The sequence below is a fragment of the Carassius auratus genome, chromosome 2 (genome assembly GCF_003368295.1).
Source record: "Carassius auratus strain Wakin chromosome 2, ASM336829v1, whole genome shotgun sequence".
Classification (NCBI taxonomy): Eukaryota; Metazoa; Chordata; class Actinopteri; order Cypriniformes; family Cyprinidae; genus Carassius; species Carassius auratus.
Genome location: NC_039244.1, coordinates 19,577,040 through 19,594,218, shown reverse-complemented (window position 1 = coordinate 19,594,218; position 17,179 = coordinate 19,577,040). Strand labels below are relative to the sequence as shown.

Sequence of the window (17,179 nt, the reverse complement as noted above, 5' to 3'; positions counted from 1 at the left end):
ATCATCCTTTATGGTATTAGGGCCCTAACAATTTAATGAAACCTTATTTTGGTTACCATGGAAACATAGTGCCATCTGCTATCTATTGCACAACAATGTGGTGCTTCATACATGGGCATGTTGCTTTTTTTGGAACCTAGAATGAACAATGTTGACTTGATGCCCAATTTTGCTGATTTCTCCAGCCTGATGGCTGATTAATTATCTTATAAATCACCAGTTAATTACTTCATAATGAGTTTGTCATTTGACACTGATATGCACAGATAAATAAATATGATTTCTCATCTGACCATTTTGGTTTATTGTGGAAAATGCCTGCAATATTTAATATCCTGCAAGCTTTAATCACTGTTTTGTGCATAAAAACCAAAGCAAACGCTAGGTTAATGAAACCTCTAAATTCCTCACATATACCCGAAGTAATATTCTGAACACACAAGCATATCGACTTTACTTTTCCCTTTATTGTGAGTTTCCCACAGGTAACAGAGAATCTGAGCTAAAGCTTGTTAATACTCTGTCTCTGCAGCTCCCTGTGCCTTTGAGCATTAAAGCGTTTTCCTGAAGATCCTTAAAAGATCTTTAATGCCGTCACACAGATCAGAGCTACAGATCAGAACATGTTCCAGTGAATTAGCTTGCGACAGCAGCTTCCCTTCTCTTCTAAAGCCTGTTAAAGGTGATTAAAGCAGTGTTTTTCCATCAAATTGCTGCAAGAGTATTACCAGAGCCTTTGAAGAGAAGAAAAAACACAAACAAACAATTGTGGGGTTGAAATTATAAGGCTTTATACTACTTTATTCGCTGTTAATGGTATGTGGTGCTGGACATCCATTTTTCTACAGCCATCACATTGTGCAGGAGGAAGAAGGCACGGTGATTGACAAGACCGTAATGGGGTCCAGAAACTCAACCGTCTACGAAAACTAAAGCATATTTCAATCGTCTTCAAAGAAACAATTCAATTTCCGATCCATAATAGTATAATAGCCATGCCATGATTTTCACATACTAATCAATTTAAGCAAGTAACTGTGTGTAATTAATATTATTACAAAAGATTTGAAATGCTTTGTTTGAAGAATGATTATATTAAGGATTTACATGATTCCTCCACCCTAGACTAATTTACGAATCACTTCAAGCACTCTTGTTTAATTATAAATCCCCCTCACATGAAACCAACAAAGACTGTTTGACAAAATCAATTTGCGACAACTGAAGAGACACAATTAGGCGTAATTTTTCAAGAGAGAAAAAAATAATAATAAAAAATAACGAGATGTAATCTGGTGGTCAGGCCATTTGAAGCTCATTTAACCTAAAGCTGGTCATTAAACAGAAGATGAAGGGCGTAGCTGACACTGAGGTGCTAGAAAAGGGGGTATCTGGATCCACGGGTGCTGTTACTATTTAGTTATGTGCACCTCATGGATACCACAGAGCAATGACCCCTCTCTTTATACACATGGACCTCCACCAAAGATGGCCTGCCTTGAGCAATAACCAGTGTTAAGCTAATTAAACTACCCTCCTATTTTAATTAGGATATAAATCAGTTGCCATGGGAACCTGTCCTTTGGGGTCCCTATGTAAACTTCTGATGGATTAAGTGCAGTGGATGAAGGGTGATATTTCAGCAGCCCTTTTAATTCATGCAACAGTCCGTACAGACAGGCACTAACATATAAATGCTAAATATATATATATATATATATATATATATATATATATATATATATATATATATATATATATATATATATATATATATATATATATATATATTGCAATATAAACAGATAACTGTTATATCATAAAAAATCATATTTTATATTAGATAATAAAATGTACCAAACAATCAGCATAGCAACAACACAAAAACTGCAGCAATGTTTCAGTAATTTTAATATTAATGTCTGAGGAGAGTAGCACTGGTTCAGTTACCGGATATACAGTACAGTATTGCCATGGATGAGCACAAATTATAGGAAATATCTGACCGGTGAATACCGTGACTGAATCTTATGTTAAATCATGTTAAATGTTTCCATAAAACCACTCAGGACCATTCAATAGGGTCACTAGATACTGTAAGTAAAGTGGGACACAATAGCTTAATCATCTCTTATTATTTGTATGTTCATCCATTAAAATCAGCATTCATTTCTAATATAGAATGCAGTTATATAGGCATTTAAAACATATTTTAATGATCAAATGATCAAAAACATTTCAACTTTCCATATTGCACAGATAATATTTTGTGTTATAGTAATCATTTTGAACAGTTTTTTATTGGCATATTTTTATTATCTTTAACATAAATGTTTGCACAAGGATTTTTTTCAGTGGCTGTTCTGTTTGTCTGTTCGAGTGCTTTTCTGGCCTAGCATTTCCTTGTCAGAAGCATCTTGTTAAAAATTGAAAAGCACCAGACCTAAACTCAAAATGTTTTGACACAGCATTTCGCAAAACAGGAGTAGTGCTCCAAGGGAAATCACCTCTTATCATGCGAAGCATCATACTTGAACTGCTAAAAAATTACATCAAAACTGCCACACTAAATGAAGCAGAAAATGTGCCACGACGAGAGCTCCCCCTACTGACGGATAGAATCCCAGTCATCCACTACTAAACAATGCAAGCGTGTTCACAGCATGTAATACCTACACAGGATTATACAGGGAATCCAATGATTATGATTATCTCCACTTAAGAGCTTTCAAATACTAAATTATAGAAACAATTAACCAGAATCATATTACTAAGCACACATTACCGGTTCTAAACATCAGCAAATAAGAACCGTGCATGAAAGCCATCCATTTTTTTCATCAACAGCAGGTCTAGAACTCATGAAACACATCACATGAGACTCAAACACAACCCAACAGGTCTCATCCACAGAAGCAGCAATGATGTGATATGTGAATGAAACTTACTTTTAACTCTTGAAAGCCATATAATGACAGTTCAGCTTACCAGTATACTGTTCCACATCTGGTTGTCATGGGTGTGGCATTGATCATTCTCCTTTCACAGGGTATCTGTTGGAGATAAATTTGGAAGGAATAAAGGTTCAAAAGAACAGTTAAGTTCTGCCTATGTGTGTTTATGTACAGTATATGCATGCACGCGCGCACACACACACACACACACACACACACACACACACACACACACACACACACACACACACACACACATATATATATATATATATATATCTTAGACTCATCATCATTACAGTTCTTCTAAAGGTCATATGAAGTCATACATGTGTGTGGGTTGTTGATGTATAGCATGTCCATAAACCTTTCTTACCTAAATATACAGTTAAAATATATTCATAAGGGAATAAAGGTTCAAGAGAACACTCAAGCTCTGCCTGTGTATATCAGTTTACTGGAGTTTGTTTGTATGTATCTGATGCATCACATTTCCTGGAATAATTTGCTCTAGATTTTTTATGTAAGCAGCCTATTTACAGTTATAAAATTCTCATTTCGATTTACATTAGAAGCTTTTCATCAGAATTTCATCTTACTGTTTGGACATATAAATAACAACATATGAGCAAAATTGCAAAAACTTATCTGAATGAGCCATAATGTATCAAATATGATACAAAACTATGATTACATTTAGGGAAGTGAGGGAAAGTGCATATTTAAGTTGCCATGAATGCATCTTCAGTTATATTCATGTCTTACCAATTATATACACCCTTTTTTCAGGAATATTTATCTTGGATCATAGTCCAACTCCAAAATCACTGTGTATATGTATACACGCTTGAATTTAACAAGTAGCCTAAGTGATTTAAGGGCGATTGGATTATAGTCTCTGGAATTTACTAAAAGAGAGAAAGGTAATATAGACATTTTGTCATTACAGTTTTGTCGCTAATTTAATAATCGGTGGTGGACTAATAACTGTAATAATCTCCACAAACCACAACATATATTTATAAATTGCTGAGACAGTTAAAACAGCATCACGTAGCCCGAACCATGCTCTGCGTGTAGCTATTTGCCTTAGCAAGGACTTTGGCCAATCATAGAGTCGTGTTTTACTACGTCTATGACCTTTAACGAATCAGAACTCTTCTTGTTGCATAGACGCCACCTTTCAGTGACAGGTTGATCGCTGTAAGTTCGGCTGACCCGTCATCAGGATAGCAGGTATGAGACTATGATGAAACTTGGCTAACTTTATGAAATAATGTGAGGTAGCCTGCTGATCGCACTTGGATGTATCATATTTTAGACGAATTAGCGAAGTCCATGTATTAACCATAGCAAGCGAAATCAGACGTTTTTGGTTTATATTGTGTCACTATGTAGCAGATTAGCTTCATTGTAGCACAGTGATGATGATACAAATATATACTGTCAAAATATGTATCTGAAGTTAAAGTATTCCATCGTCAAAAGCCAGACCCGACTCATTCTATCATTCAAGATGCATTACAAAATGTTTTTATTTTTATGGTAACCCTGTTTCTAATATACATATCGTTTCTTTTCGACTGAAAAAGTCAGTATTGCTCTCTTCAAGGCTGCGCGTACGTTTCACCTGTTTTGTAGCAGGTCATAAACCGCTCCGTTCACCTCAACTCCAGTGCTGAAGTAGTATCATTGCTCAAGATGCCACAGACAAACAAAAGTGCTGGAGCCAGCAGTGCTGCTCAGTCTGCTGGTCCAGACCGGGGAGAAGCACTCAGAGACCCCACCGAGCCTCCGGGGGACAGTGGAGGAGATGACAACCAGGGAGACGCTCAGATTATTAAATCTCCAAGTGACCCCAAACAATACAGGTAAAGTCCACATGTAACTGTGATAGCTAGGTTCTGATTGATTAGCATAGTCTTGTTCATAAAGTACCAAGTGAAACCTTTTTAAAAAAGATCATTTTACATTATGAGTGATATTGTATGTTGGCACTTAAATAGAGGAAGTTTACAGAAATTTGAGATCACACAAGTAAAACACAAGCTCTGGTTGCATCTCCTGCGTGTGTAACACAACCCTGCATGCAAGTGCTGATGACTAAACCATCTAACTGATTTTTTTTTCCTCTTTTCATCCAGATACATTGAGCTGAGTAACGGACTGAGGGCTCTCCTGATCTCTGATCTGAGTGGTTTAGATGGGCAAACTGAAGATGAGGAAGATTCAGAAGAGGAGGAGGAAGAAGAGGGGGGAGAGGAAGAGGAGGGAGACTCGGGGGAAGGAACGGACGAGGAATCTGAAGAAGAAGGGGACAGTCAAGATAGTGACTTTGAGGAGCTTGACGAGGACAGCGACAGGCAGAAGAAAAAGGGATCTGAAAAACAGGTTTGTGTTTTTTTGTCTAAACGCATTCAAACTCTACTCGCTGCATGTTCTTTTGGTTGAACATATATTAAAGTCAGCATGAAATAAAAATCCCACTTATCCATATTTCCTTCTTTCTTAATTGTTTTTTTCCCCCCAAACTGTCATAACTAGTGTTGTCAAAAGACCCGGTACTTCCGCACCAAGTCATCAAAATCCAGTCATGAAAATGAAACTTACATTTTAATATGGACAGTCATGGAATTTGTCAAAGTTAGCATAAATTAATCAAATCAAATCAAATCTCCATATGGACCAGTATCTGTAAATGTTAAGATGCAAAAGTTGTGAATGGCATTAGATTTGCGGGTTTGTTTATTACATAGACTGAAGCGCGTGACGCTTCAGTAATTTCAGCATCTGCCGTCTAAATGACAATGAGGACATAAATACATCAACAACATCACCAGAACTGTTCTGAGTCACTTCACAAGCATTTTACCATTTCATTTCAGTAAAACCAGTATCAATTTAAAGCTATTCTCGGCAACCCGTCAAAATAAAAGTTCATTTTTACATAAAGGTGTTGTGCTAGAAATATTACTATTATTTAGTACAATGTATGTGATACTGCTACTACTGTTGTAAAAATTAATAAAAATGTATTTCTTAAAGAAATAAATCACACAATATTTTTTCCATGTTTTAATTTTAATAGCAAATCCTCTTTATTTACCAAAAAAATTAATGTGTTTAAATTTCATTAATTAAAAGACAAATTAAATTTGGGTGAAACTTGTTTACTGTTTTTCATAATTATATTATTTGTAGAAAAACCTTAAACACAATTGTAAATAAGTATGTAAATTACTTAAGTAAAGTAATAAAAAAAAAAAAAGCATATTTGTGTGATTTGCTTTGGTACCGAGAACCATGGATTTTCACTGGTATCGGTACCGAATACTGGAATTTTGGTACCGTGACAACACTAGTCATGTCAGTCTTCCTGTGAAACAACTTGTCCAAACATTTAGTCCGCTTAAACCCAGCCCGCTTCTTATAATCGACTGAATCACTCATTCAGTTCAACCTCCATCCAGTCATCAACTGATCGATACAATCTTACAATACAATATATTACATACAAGTCCACCGTACATTTTTTTTGTTTGTTTCATTCAGACCTGTTTCTACTTCCATTTCATTGTGACTATTTCAGCTGATTTCCATCTAACATTTAGCAAATGTCAAAATGAATATCCATTTCTCATTACTGTACATTATAATGTTTTGATGTCTAAATTCACTTGCATTTAAAATGACTGATTTTAATCTGTAGTGTTTTTATTTTTTTATTTAGAGAAAGTAATATAAAACTAAACCATTATGACCATAACATGAAAATAAATTTGCCATTACATAAAAAAAAAAAAAAAACAGATTAAGTGTGTTGAAATGATTTCAGTGCAGTTATATACTTTTTTTCTTTCTTTTTTTTCTGGAAATTAGTCTGCAGCGGCCTTGTGTATTGGCGTAGGGAGTTTCAGTGACCCTAATGACCTACCAGGCCTCGCACATTTCCTGGAACACAGTAAGTCACACCTGCAGTTGTTTGCCATTACTGTATTAAATAATGCTTTATTCTCAGTGATAACGTTTCAGTCAAACGTATCTCTCTACTTATGTCTCAGTGGTGTTCATGGGAAGCGAAAAGTACCCCTCTGAAAATGGCTTTGATGCATTCCTCAAAAAGCATGGTGGCAGTGATAATGCTTCCACTGATTGTGAGAGAACCATTTTCCAGTTTGATGTCCAGAGGAAACGCTTCAAAGAAGCCCTTGACAGGTGAAGCAGCTCTAAAAAAAAAAGTGATCGTATCACATCAACTTTTATCCTGATGGCCTCTTTTTTCTGAAAATTTTACACAATCCCATTGAGTCCTTTCTAACTAAAATCCTTAAAATAACAACAAACACATTTCTTTATATGTTTGGTCGTACATACGCTTTAAAGTTTAAAGATTGTCTTTTTTATTGTTATCTCAGATGGGCTCAGTTTTTCATCTGTCCTCTTATGATTGAAGACGCCATTGACCGAGAGGTTGAGGCTGTGGACAGTGGTGAGTAAAGCATTTATATTGTAGATTTAAAATATTCTCGATAGCTCAACTGTGAAGTTAAACAGCGTAATGTTTTTTGTTTGCTGCAGAATATCAGCTTGCTAAGCCTTCAGACTCTCACCGTAAGGAAATGCTCTTTGGCAGCCTTGCAAAGCCCAACCATCCCATGAGCAAGTTCTGCTGGGGTAAGTAAAGATCTGCCTTCAGAGTAGTTTCTGGGTTTATTCTAAAGTTGTTGTTTTTTGATGATCTTGTGATTGTATTTAAGGAAATGCACAGACCCTGAAGACTGAACCTAAGGAAAAGAATATCGATGTTTACAAGCGGCTCCGTGAGTTTTGGAAGAGGTACTACTCTGCCCACTATATGACCTTAGCTGTGCAGTCTAAAGGTAGGTACAGTATGCAGGACTTAACTTGGATATGGATTTTCTAATAGAAAATGATCCTAAAATCTCTTCTACTCTTACCTTCATAGAGAGTCTTGACACCCTTGAGGAATGGGTTAGAGAAATCTTCAGTCAGGTGCCCAACAAGTAAGCTCAACCCAAATCCTGTCTGTAAGATGTGAAAATATGAATATATTTAAAGAGATTCTCAATGCCTTTCAGTGGGCAGCCGAAACCTGATTTTTCTGACCAGTTGAGCCCCTTTGAAACACCTGCTTTTAACAAACTTTACCGAGGTATGTCATAGAACTTAGTGTTCAGATGAGGTTGAATGAAATTAGAGTCTAATATTAATGTTTTGTTTGTTGCAGTTGTGCCTGTTAGAAAAGTACATGCCCTCACCATCACATGGGCTCTTCCACCGCAAGAGAAGCACTACAGGTTTAGTCATCAGTCATTTTTACTAAGATTCATTCATACAACATTCAAAAGTGCTGTTAGAAACACAATGAAATTCAAAATTCGAGTTTTGTTGATCTAAGTCTGTGTCCGCATCAAGGGCATCTATAGTATATCCATGGCTTTGATATGTCACCTCCACTTCCTTTTTTCAGTAGCAAATATGTCATAGAACAAAACTGCACTCATAAAGCCATTTCACTAGGACTTAACATATTGATTTTGTTGGTCTGTATTGGAATGGCAATATTATTTCTCAAATATGGTGCTCTTTATGTTGATCCTCAGGGTAAAGCCTCTGCATTACATCGCTTGGCTGATTGGTCACGAGGGGACTGGAAGTATCCTGTCCGTGCTTAGGAGGAAGTAAGTCCTTTCTCTCACGATTTGGTTTTTAATAAATGACAAGGTGGTTCTACTTTCATTGTAACATGTAGCATCAATTTTGCACTAAAGTCAGAAAATGTAATCTCTTTCTCTCTGTCTAGGTGCTGGGCTCTAGCTTTGTTTGGCGGAAACAGTGAGACCGGTTTTGATCAGAACACCACCTATTCCATCTTTAGTATCTCCATAACTCTGACTGATGAGGGCTTCCAGAACTTCTATGAGGTCTGCAAGGGTCATCAGTCTAGACCTTGTTTTACATTTCTGTGATCCTACACTAGTGCATGCCAAAATCATGCACTATATTTACAAGCATCCTGAAGATATAATATTGTTTTCACACTTAATGTCATTAGAGAAATTTGTGAGGAAGCTGAGAAACTAACAGCTTAGCTAGATATGTGTAAAATAGGATTACAAAGCCTCTGAGGCACAAACACACCCCTTTTCCTAAATTATAACAGACACGATTGCTGTAAAGTTTAGTCCCACTCAGAATAAATTTGGATGGTTTTCTTCATTCAGGTTGCTCATCTCGTCTTCCAATACTTGAAAATGCTTCAGACTCTTGGGCCTCAACAGAGGTAGGTGCCTTTTTTCGTAAAGTTTTTTTTTTTCTTTGCAGAACTTTTACACATACTACATTGAATAATGTAGCTTGAACGATACCATAAAAAAACCCACTTTGATTTTCTTTGGCAGAATATATGAAGAAATTCAAAAGATTGAAGCCAATGAATTCCACTATCAGGAGCAGGTAAGGTTACACATGTAAACTGTTGTCAGCTTATGAACGCTTAGTTGTTTCTTACCAACAATGCTGTTTTTTTGTTGTTGTTTTTGTATTTCTGGCTATTAGAAGCAATTTGAAAAGAGATGCATATGAATATTTGTTTGTAGACTCTGCACTCTGTGTTGCTTTTACAGACTGATCCTATTGAGTACGTGGAGGATATCTGTGAAAACATGCAGCTGTTCCCAAAAGAAGACTTCTTAACAGGAGACCAGCTCATGTTTGAGTTCAAACCAGAGGTAGTCGCCCATCACATGCAGCATTGATTTTGATTTATTACAGGTTTTGAAAAATATGGGTACATATTTCTGCTATTTTAGCATGCCAAGTGAAAGAAAAAAAAGTACTTATGAACTTTTTTTTTCTCTCTTAGGTGATCTCTGTTGCACTGAAACTCCTCACACCAGAGAAGGCCAACTTGCTCCTGTTGTCTCCTGAGCATGAAGGCCAGTGCCCACTCAGAGAAAAGTGGTTTGGGACTCAGTACAGTGTAGAGGGTTTGTACATATTGTTAACTCCCTATTTTCAGTTCAGTTTAAAATACAAGATTCAGGATGAGAAGTTAGTTTGAGAACTTACAATCTGTGTCCGTATTAAATTAGTCTGGAAGTGAATGTCAGAATCCAGTGCTGAATTGTTAACATTGGAGATTTACTTGTCACAATAAGCTCAATCACAAAATCATATACATTTACATATAAAACAAGCAGTATTAATGCAAGTTTGAAGTGAATGTGCTCTAGCTTATCGAAATGAGTCAGTGTAGCCACTGTAGCTTTAAAAGAATATCTGATGCCAAAATTAAGTACATTGGTTGTGTAGAAGTATTTTGGTTTTGAAAATACCTCACTGCAGACAATGATAACTTGATATTAGTATACTAGTAGATTATAGGTGGTTACTTAAATGGGAAATACATCTTAAGTCCAAGCACAACAAGCTGTTTCTGCCTGTTGCTTAAGTAAAAGATTTGTTATTTCATTTTTTTTTTATCATTTTTCTTTGAATTTTGATAATAATTATTTCCTGGTTTCAAATCTATTTCAAATGTATTCTTAATTCATCTTAGGTTTAACACATTATGCAAGAAATACCATTAAGCACTTTTCCTTCTATATTGTGTGCAACACTGGAAACAAAAGCACCATTTGTTTTTCTTACAGAGATACAGCAGCACTGGAGAGAGCTCTGGGCAGGAGATTTCGAGTTAAACCCGAGCCTTCACCTACCTGCTGAAAATAAGTACATCGGTGGGTGTCTTCAGTTGATGTCTCTTAGTTTTGCTGTTGTGTACTGTATCTGTAGTTTGTTTCAAGGCCATGTGTCATTGTTCCTGTGTCTCTTTTTACCTCCAGCCACTGATTTCACCCTCAAAACCTCTGACTGTCCAGACACGGAGTACCCTGTCAGAATAATGAACAATGACAGAGGGTGTTTGTGGTATAAGAAGGACAACAAGTTCAAGATCCCCAAAGGTGTCCTTTGTATTTGTCTCTACACTCAATATATCATGTCCCTGATGTCCAGGAGCACTCTGTTCTATTACCCAGCTCACACTTACGTTTCTCTCTATTCCTACAGCGTACGTGCGGTTCCACCTTATATCACCTGTGATTCAGAAGTCCCCAAAAAAGTAAGCTGAAGATCATGTGGAAACTTAGTCATTCAGGCAGATCTTGTAAATGCTGTAGCCATGAAAACCCCATTTAGCCATTAGTGTGTCTGCTCGGGTCTCAGGAATCACTAGCGCTAGTTTCTATACTTGCTGATCCACTTACCTTTCCATCTGACTTTCTCTTTTTGTCCTCTCTTCTCACCTCCACCCAGCCTGGTGCTTTTTGACCTGTTTGTGAATATCCTGGTGCATAACTTGGCAGAGCCAGCCTATGAAGCTGATGTGGCCCAGCTAGAATATAAATTGGTTGCAGGGGAGCATGGTCTTGTCATCAAGGTTAAGGGCTTCAACCACAAACTACCGGTAAGTAACAAGCTCAAATGAAGCTGTATACAGAAATTGGTTTAATAAAATAAAAATCTTTTAATTTCTGACATTTGTTGCAGTTGCTGTTCAACCTGATTGTGGATTACCTTGCTGACTTCTCCACTGCTCCTGATGTATTCAGCATGTTTGCAGAGCAGCTGAAGAAAACCTACTTTAACATCCTCATCAAGCCTGAAAAGCTTGGAAAGTGTGTCTCCTTCATGTTTGCCTTTACTGCACTTACACCTATAGAGCTGCCCACGAGTAGTAACATTGTACACCAGCAATGTTTTTGTTTGTTAACTTTTAAAGTTTTCTTTAATTTAGAAAATGCACATTTGATGGACTAATTCATGTCTTTCAAGCCTATTTACAGCATTTTTACACTGCCGGTCTGTGGTTTGCAACGTTTGAGCATGTGACATTTCTTTCTTGCAATTGTGATTTTGTATAAATACATGTCACCATAAAAGATCGGTGTAAATACTAGTCTATACACTGCCGTTCATAAGTTTGGGGTTAGTATGATTTAAAAAAATAAAAATTTGAAAGAAGTCCTTGCTCATGAAGGAAAAAAAAAGTAATCTTATTACAATATTGTATTACTCTGAGGTAAAATCGTAATTTTCAGGAGCAATTACTGTTTCAGGAGTCAATCATTTTTGGTTCAGTGTCGCATGGTGCTTCAGAAATCATTCCAATATGCTGATCTGGTGCTCAGGAAATGTATTCACCCCAGACTTTTGAATGGTAGCATATGGCAACCCCCGCAGTCCCATATGCCAGCATCTATATAGCTATTTCTATGTATATCTTTTTAAAAATGCATGGTCTTCCACTCATTGCTCTTTTGTCTGTCCATACATGACTCCTCAGAGACGTGAGGCTGCTGATTCTAGAGCACTCTCGCTGGTCGACAATTCAGAAGTACCAGGCTGTGCTGGATGGTCTCAGTGTGGACGAGCTCATGGAGTTTGTCAGCAGCTTCAAGTCTGAGCTATATGCTGAAGGACTAGTGCAGGGAAACTTCACCAGCACTGTGAGTTTTCTCACATTTTAAATACACCTTGAATTTTTTTGTTTTTCAAAATATCCCACAATTTCAAATTGTTGTATTGATGTACACCTAGAATTTTATGAAATTATATAATACTTGTAAAAGCAAAAAGCTTTTACAGTCAGAACCACAGTTGTTCTGTTCAAGAAACTAAGATTTTGTCACTTTTATTTTCTGTAGGAATCCATGGGCTTTTTGCAGTATGTCACGAAGTAAGTGCCTTTTTTCCACAAGTTTATTTTGTATAGCAGTACCACAGTTAAAAAAAGAAAGTTTTATATAGCTTTTTTTTTTTTCACTTTCAGCAAATTGCAATTCAAGAAGCTGTCAGTAGAGGTCCCTGTCCTCTTCAGAGTGGTAGAGCTTCCTCAGAAACATCATCTGTGCAAAGTGAAGTCTCTCAACAAGGGAGATGCTAACTCCGAGGTCACTGTGTATTACCAGGTAAAACTTGTTTTTTGGTTTAGATCAAACTGGACAAAACATCTAGACATAATTACCTTTTTTATGTCGTATCCTCAAATTAGCAGTGATCATCCCTAATATCTGCCTGTGTCTTTTGGTAGTCTGGTCCTAAGAACCTGCGTGAGCACACTCTTATGGAGCTACTAGTGGTGAGTATGACTCCGTTTTGCTGGCTGACTACATAAGGGTATCGCTTACAGTAAATATTACTGTAACTTTATACATGTATAAAACCTATAGGAACAGCTGCCCCAGGGTTTATTAAGCAATAACGTCAGTCCCTCCTGCCAGATTCAAAAGAAGTTCTCAATTATTGCTCTCTAGGGCGCTGAGCACACACATCTGCATGGCCGTAAGCTCAACTCATCCACTTTAGTTTTATACTGAAGACTGACTTTGGATGCTGTCCAGTTCTCTGTCTTTCTCAGCAGTTACTTTAGAACACTCTAAAGAGGTTGAGCTGGCTCTCGTTGTAAAGTGTAATGTACTGTTCTTAAGGTCCAACGATTTATTTATTTCTGACGATGAATGGTTGCTGATAACAGCTTTGGGAAGTACCAGATATCGGCTGAAATAATATTTTGCTTCTAAAACTAAAGCTTCACTAAAGAAAAACTTGAAAATGTTGTTTTTTCACACATTAAACATAGCTATTTTAAAAACCATTGGCCAATTAATCAGACTTTCTTACTCCTCTGCACCTTACATCAGCTAAATCCAATATCAGACTTCTGTCCAATTCTGCTGCTGCAGAAAAAAGCTTGTTCCTACATATGGGATAAAAACATTAACTGTTTTAATAAACTCGTGTTTTCTCATTGTGGCTGCTGTGTTGTAGATGCACATGGAGGAGCCATGCTTTGACTTCCTCCGAACCAAAGAGACATTGGGGTAAGTCTGTGGTGCAGAGATGACATTAAGATATTATCTTGTTCCAGTTGCTGGTTTTAATTAGTTGTGCTCCATCCGTTTTCACAGATATCATGTCTACCCAACCTGTAGAAACACATCAGGTGTCCTTGGATTCTCAGTCACAGTAGAGACTCAGGCCACCAAGTTCAAGTGAGTTTTCTCTGTGATTTTTGGTTGTAGTTCACTGCTGCATCAGAATTATCCGATTTATGTGCTGCAGCTGCTGCCTCTTGACTTCAGAATCATAATTAACCTTTATCTCCACCTCTATCTCGACTAAATTGCAGTGTTACTTTACACTGATTGGCTCTTTTTATTATTTTTGAAGTGAAATACAGCCTACACTGAATGTTAACAATGCATCTACGTACTTACATCATGCATAACATTTTATTGCATGCATAACATAACATCTTATAATGTTGTGTTAATATAATAGTAATGTGGGAACCCAGACTTCCTAGAACAGTAGTGCATATGAAAAGTGTTTTCTCTTAAGTTTACTGCATGCTACAAAAAAATGGCTTCCACACAGTAAATAATGTAAACCATTAATTTGGGTTCTGAAATATTTCAAAGTGGCGTTAAATGGGCAAAACTCTCTTCTCTTATTCTGCGCTCACTCTCTGCATTCTAGCACTGAGCTGGTGGAGACAAAGATTGAGGAGTTTCTGGTGAGCTTTGGAGAAAAGATGAACAGTTTGAGTGATGAGGCTTTTAAGACACAGGTGACTGCTCTCGTCAAGCTGAAGGGTTGCGAAGACACCCATCTCGGCGAGGAGGTGGACAGGAACTGGACAGAGGTGGTCACGCAGCAATTTGTCTTCGACAGACTCAGCCGAGAGGTGAGGCCCTGTTGCACAGGAGCAAATGCTGACAGTTTAGCAATGTGTTAATGATGAATTGTGGGAATATACTTGGACATTGTCATTTTTCTACTTGTACAACAGATTGATGCACTGAAACTCATGACCAAGGCTGAACTCGTGAATTGGTTCATGGGACACCGGGGTGAAGGCAACAGGAAGCTCAGTGTACATGTAAGCATTGCAGCACATCACTCTCTTGAGATTCATCTCTGCATTGAATCAATTTCATTGAAATTCTGCATTGTGTATGTTGTTTAGTTGCTTTGACGCAATGTATTTTGTTTAGAGCGCTATATAAATAAAGGTGACTTGACCCTCTTTATGCAAAAGCAATTAAAAAAAGTATCCCAAAAAGAACTAATTTCCTCTTCTTAATGCAAATCTGTTTGTTCATATATTGTTTAGTAAATATACTGTTGTGAAATAAATAAAACAGTCTGAATGATGAATGGTTTCCTTTCAGGTTGTTGGTTATGGAGTGGAAGAGAATGACCCTCCTAGTGAGGAACATCCGGCCGCTGGAGAGGAAGAAGAGGGCAGTAAGATGTCATTGTATGGAGAGGTTTCCAAACTCACCTTCCTTCCTGCTTCCACTTTACTGGCTTCAGTCACTACGATCACAGACATCCAGGCCTTCACTTCCTCCCTCAATCTCTACCCTTATCACAAAATTCTCAAATAAACAAAAGCATGGAGTCACTCTGCCAGCTGGCACACAGGCACGCACCCCCCAACGTCCATCTTCCATTCTTTCTTCTTGGTTACTTGAGCAAGGATGAAGAGGGGCCGGTGGTCTCCCTATGCTCTCATACTTTTGAAACGATTTTCAGCCATGTGTGCATTCATATAATGAGCCCTGCTGTTAAAATGACATTGCTGTGAGTGTTGTGTGTTTGGAGCTCAGTTTGGGGGTCCTGCTAAAAGATGCAAATCATGAGGTCTTATTATATATCCCTCTTTGGCTGTAGTGGACCTTTCAAACATAAACATGAATTTAAACTACTCAGAATTGTGTGTATTTTATTAAGTGGTCTGCAGTGTTAAGTTTGTACTAATACATTTATAATAGGACACCGTGATGAAAATTATGAAATGTATATGAATGAAATGCAATGAGAGAGATTGCTGGACTGCTTTTTATGTAGCCAGTTGATGCTTGATATTTCAAAGGTGGGCATTTGAGCATGCAAGACCAAAATTATGATGCTTCTATTATTACTATAGCATGATTCTGCATTTGGCATAACTTCAGTTTGTAAACTGAGCAAGTCCTAATATCACTGCTTAAAATCAGAACATGCAAATATACATTTATTAAAAGTACTGTGAAGCTGTAACTCGATTTAACCAGAGTGTTGATTTTTAAGTTTGCCGTCTGTATCCAAGGATAAACAAAAACAGTGTAGGCTGCTTTGGAAGAATGGAAAGAAACGTTCATATGGATGCATGCAAGAACGAGATGCTACAATGTGACCAGTGTAGCCAGATTCCAGACCAAAAATAATTAATTTCACACAAGACGAATGAATGGTTGAAAATCATGAACTTTGAATCAGTCTGAAGATGCTTTACAGAACTGTATCACCATCTGACAGTCACCGAACTGCAAATTATCATTTTTAATAGAATCCCCATTGAAATGAAGAAAGTTTTAGCTGTAACACTGGCACCAAAACATCTAATGTCATTAAAGAATTTTATTTCTAAGGAAAATTTATAAGAGAACATTCCAAATATGTGCACATGATGTTATAAAATGTATCATGTATAGAATCCAGCGTGGGTGGACAAGGCTCTACCACTGCACTAATACAATTCTATAGAAAACACATTAATAAAAAAAAAAAACCCACACTACACTTCTGCTAATTTAATATCCTGTTATATTGGATTATAAAAGTAAAATGTGTTGCAAATAATGTTTCATGTTGGCCATGTTGAAAATGTGCCATTTACAGTATAGCAATAAATTATAAATCATGTGAACTGTATGTGATTTATAGCATTTGTGATAAGTCACTTTAAAAAGCGTGCCCTCAACTCTTCAAAGGTGACCTTCTGAAATTCATCTGAAAATACGTGGAGAATAGTCAAAGTGCCAACACTTACCAGGCACCACACGGAGTTGGCATTGTGTTCTCCTTGTCCAGGCAGGTGGCACATAACAGCACAGCAAGATAGTCGATCTCTTTGTGCTCCAGAATAGCTCTTCTTCTCTCACCACCCCGCCTTTCATCTGATGTCCTGAAGCGCTCTGTAGAGGTGCAGTACACTGGCTAGAGTTTCATCAGTCTGCTGAAAGTGGCACAGTTTCAGAGGGATCACATTCTAAATATTTAGACCGTCTTGGCATTCACTGCCTGCCTTTTGTAGTTCGATGATTTGTCACGACGCTGTCACTCCTGCAGGGTGTCTTAATTGACAAGCT

At 37.3% G+C, this 17,179-nt stretch overlaps 1 protein-coding gene across 2 annotated transcripts; it reads left to right on the top strand.

The window, feature by feature from the left end:
• The first annotated feature begins 4,100 nt into the window (after positions 1-4,100).
• LOC113119216 (nardilysin-like) lies at positions 4,101-16,093 on the top strand. Of its 2 annotated transcripts, none has more exons than XM_026288510.1 (31): positions 4,101-4,190; positions 4,596-4,825; positions 5,099-5,345; positions 6,834-6,915; positions 7,016-7,169; positions 7,370-7,443; positions 7,533-7,628; positions 7,712-7,834; positions 7,921-7,978; positions 8,054-8,127; positions 8,203-8,272; positions 8,579-8,656; positions 8,779-8,899; positions 9,200-9,258; positions 9,377-9,431; positions 9,602-9,706; positions 9,841-9,964; positions 10,631-10,717; positions 10,823-10,942; positions 11,049-11,100; positions 11,295-11,445; positions 11,529-11,656; positions 12,325-12,487; positions 12,686-12,717; positions 12,811-12,949; positions 13,072-13,119; positions 13,809-13,861; positions 13,949-14,032; positions 14,520-14,727; positions 14,833-14,922; positions 15,215-16,093. In XM_026288510.1, the coding sequence occupies exons 2-31, from the start codon at positions 4,656-4,658 to the stop codon at positions 15,431-15,433; spliced, it is 3,264 nt and encodes a 1,087-aa protein (XP_026144295.1). In that variant the 5' UTR covers positions 4,101-4,190; positions 4,596-4,655; the 3' UTR covers positions 15,434-16,093. The 2 variants fall into 2 exon arrangements, with proteins under 2 accessions (XP_026144295.1, XP_026144304.1); XM_026288519.1 differs by having other exon boundaries at positions 4,128-4,190; positions 4,547-4,825.
• The last annotated feature ends 1,086 nt before the right edge of the window (positions 16,094-17,179 follow it).

Coding starts and splice junctions, on each gene's coding strand:
- LOC113119216 (XM_026288510.1), top strand. CDS start 4,656: ATGCCACAGACAAACAAAAGTGCTGGAGCCAGCAGTGCTGCTCAGTCT. Junction 5,346..6,833: donor AAAAGGGATCTGAAAAACAG/GTTTGTGTTTTT, acceptor TCTGGAAATTAG/TCTGCAGCGGCCTTGTGTAT. Junction 9,432..9,601: donor AATTCCACTATCAGGAGCAG/GTAAGGTTACAC, acceptor TTGCTTTTACAG/ACTGATCCTATTGAGTACGT.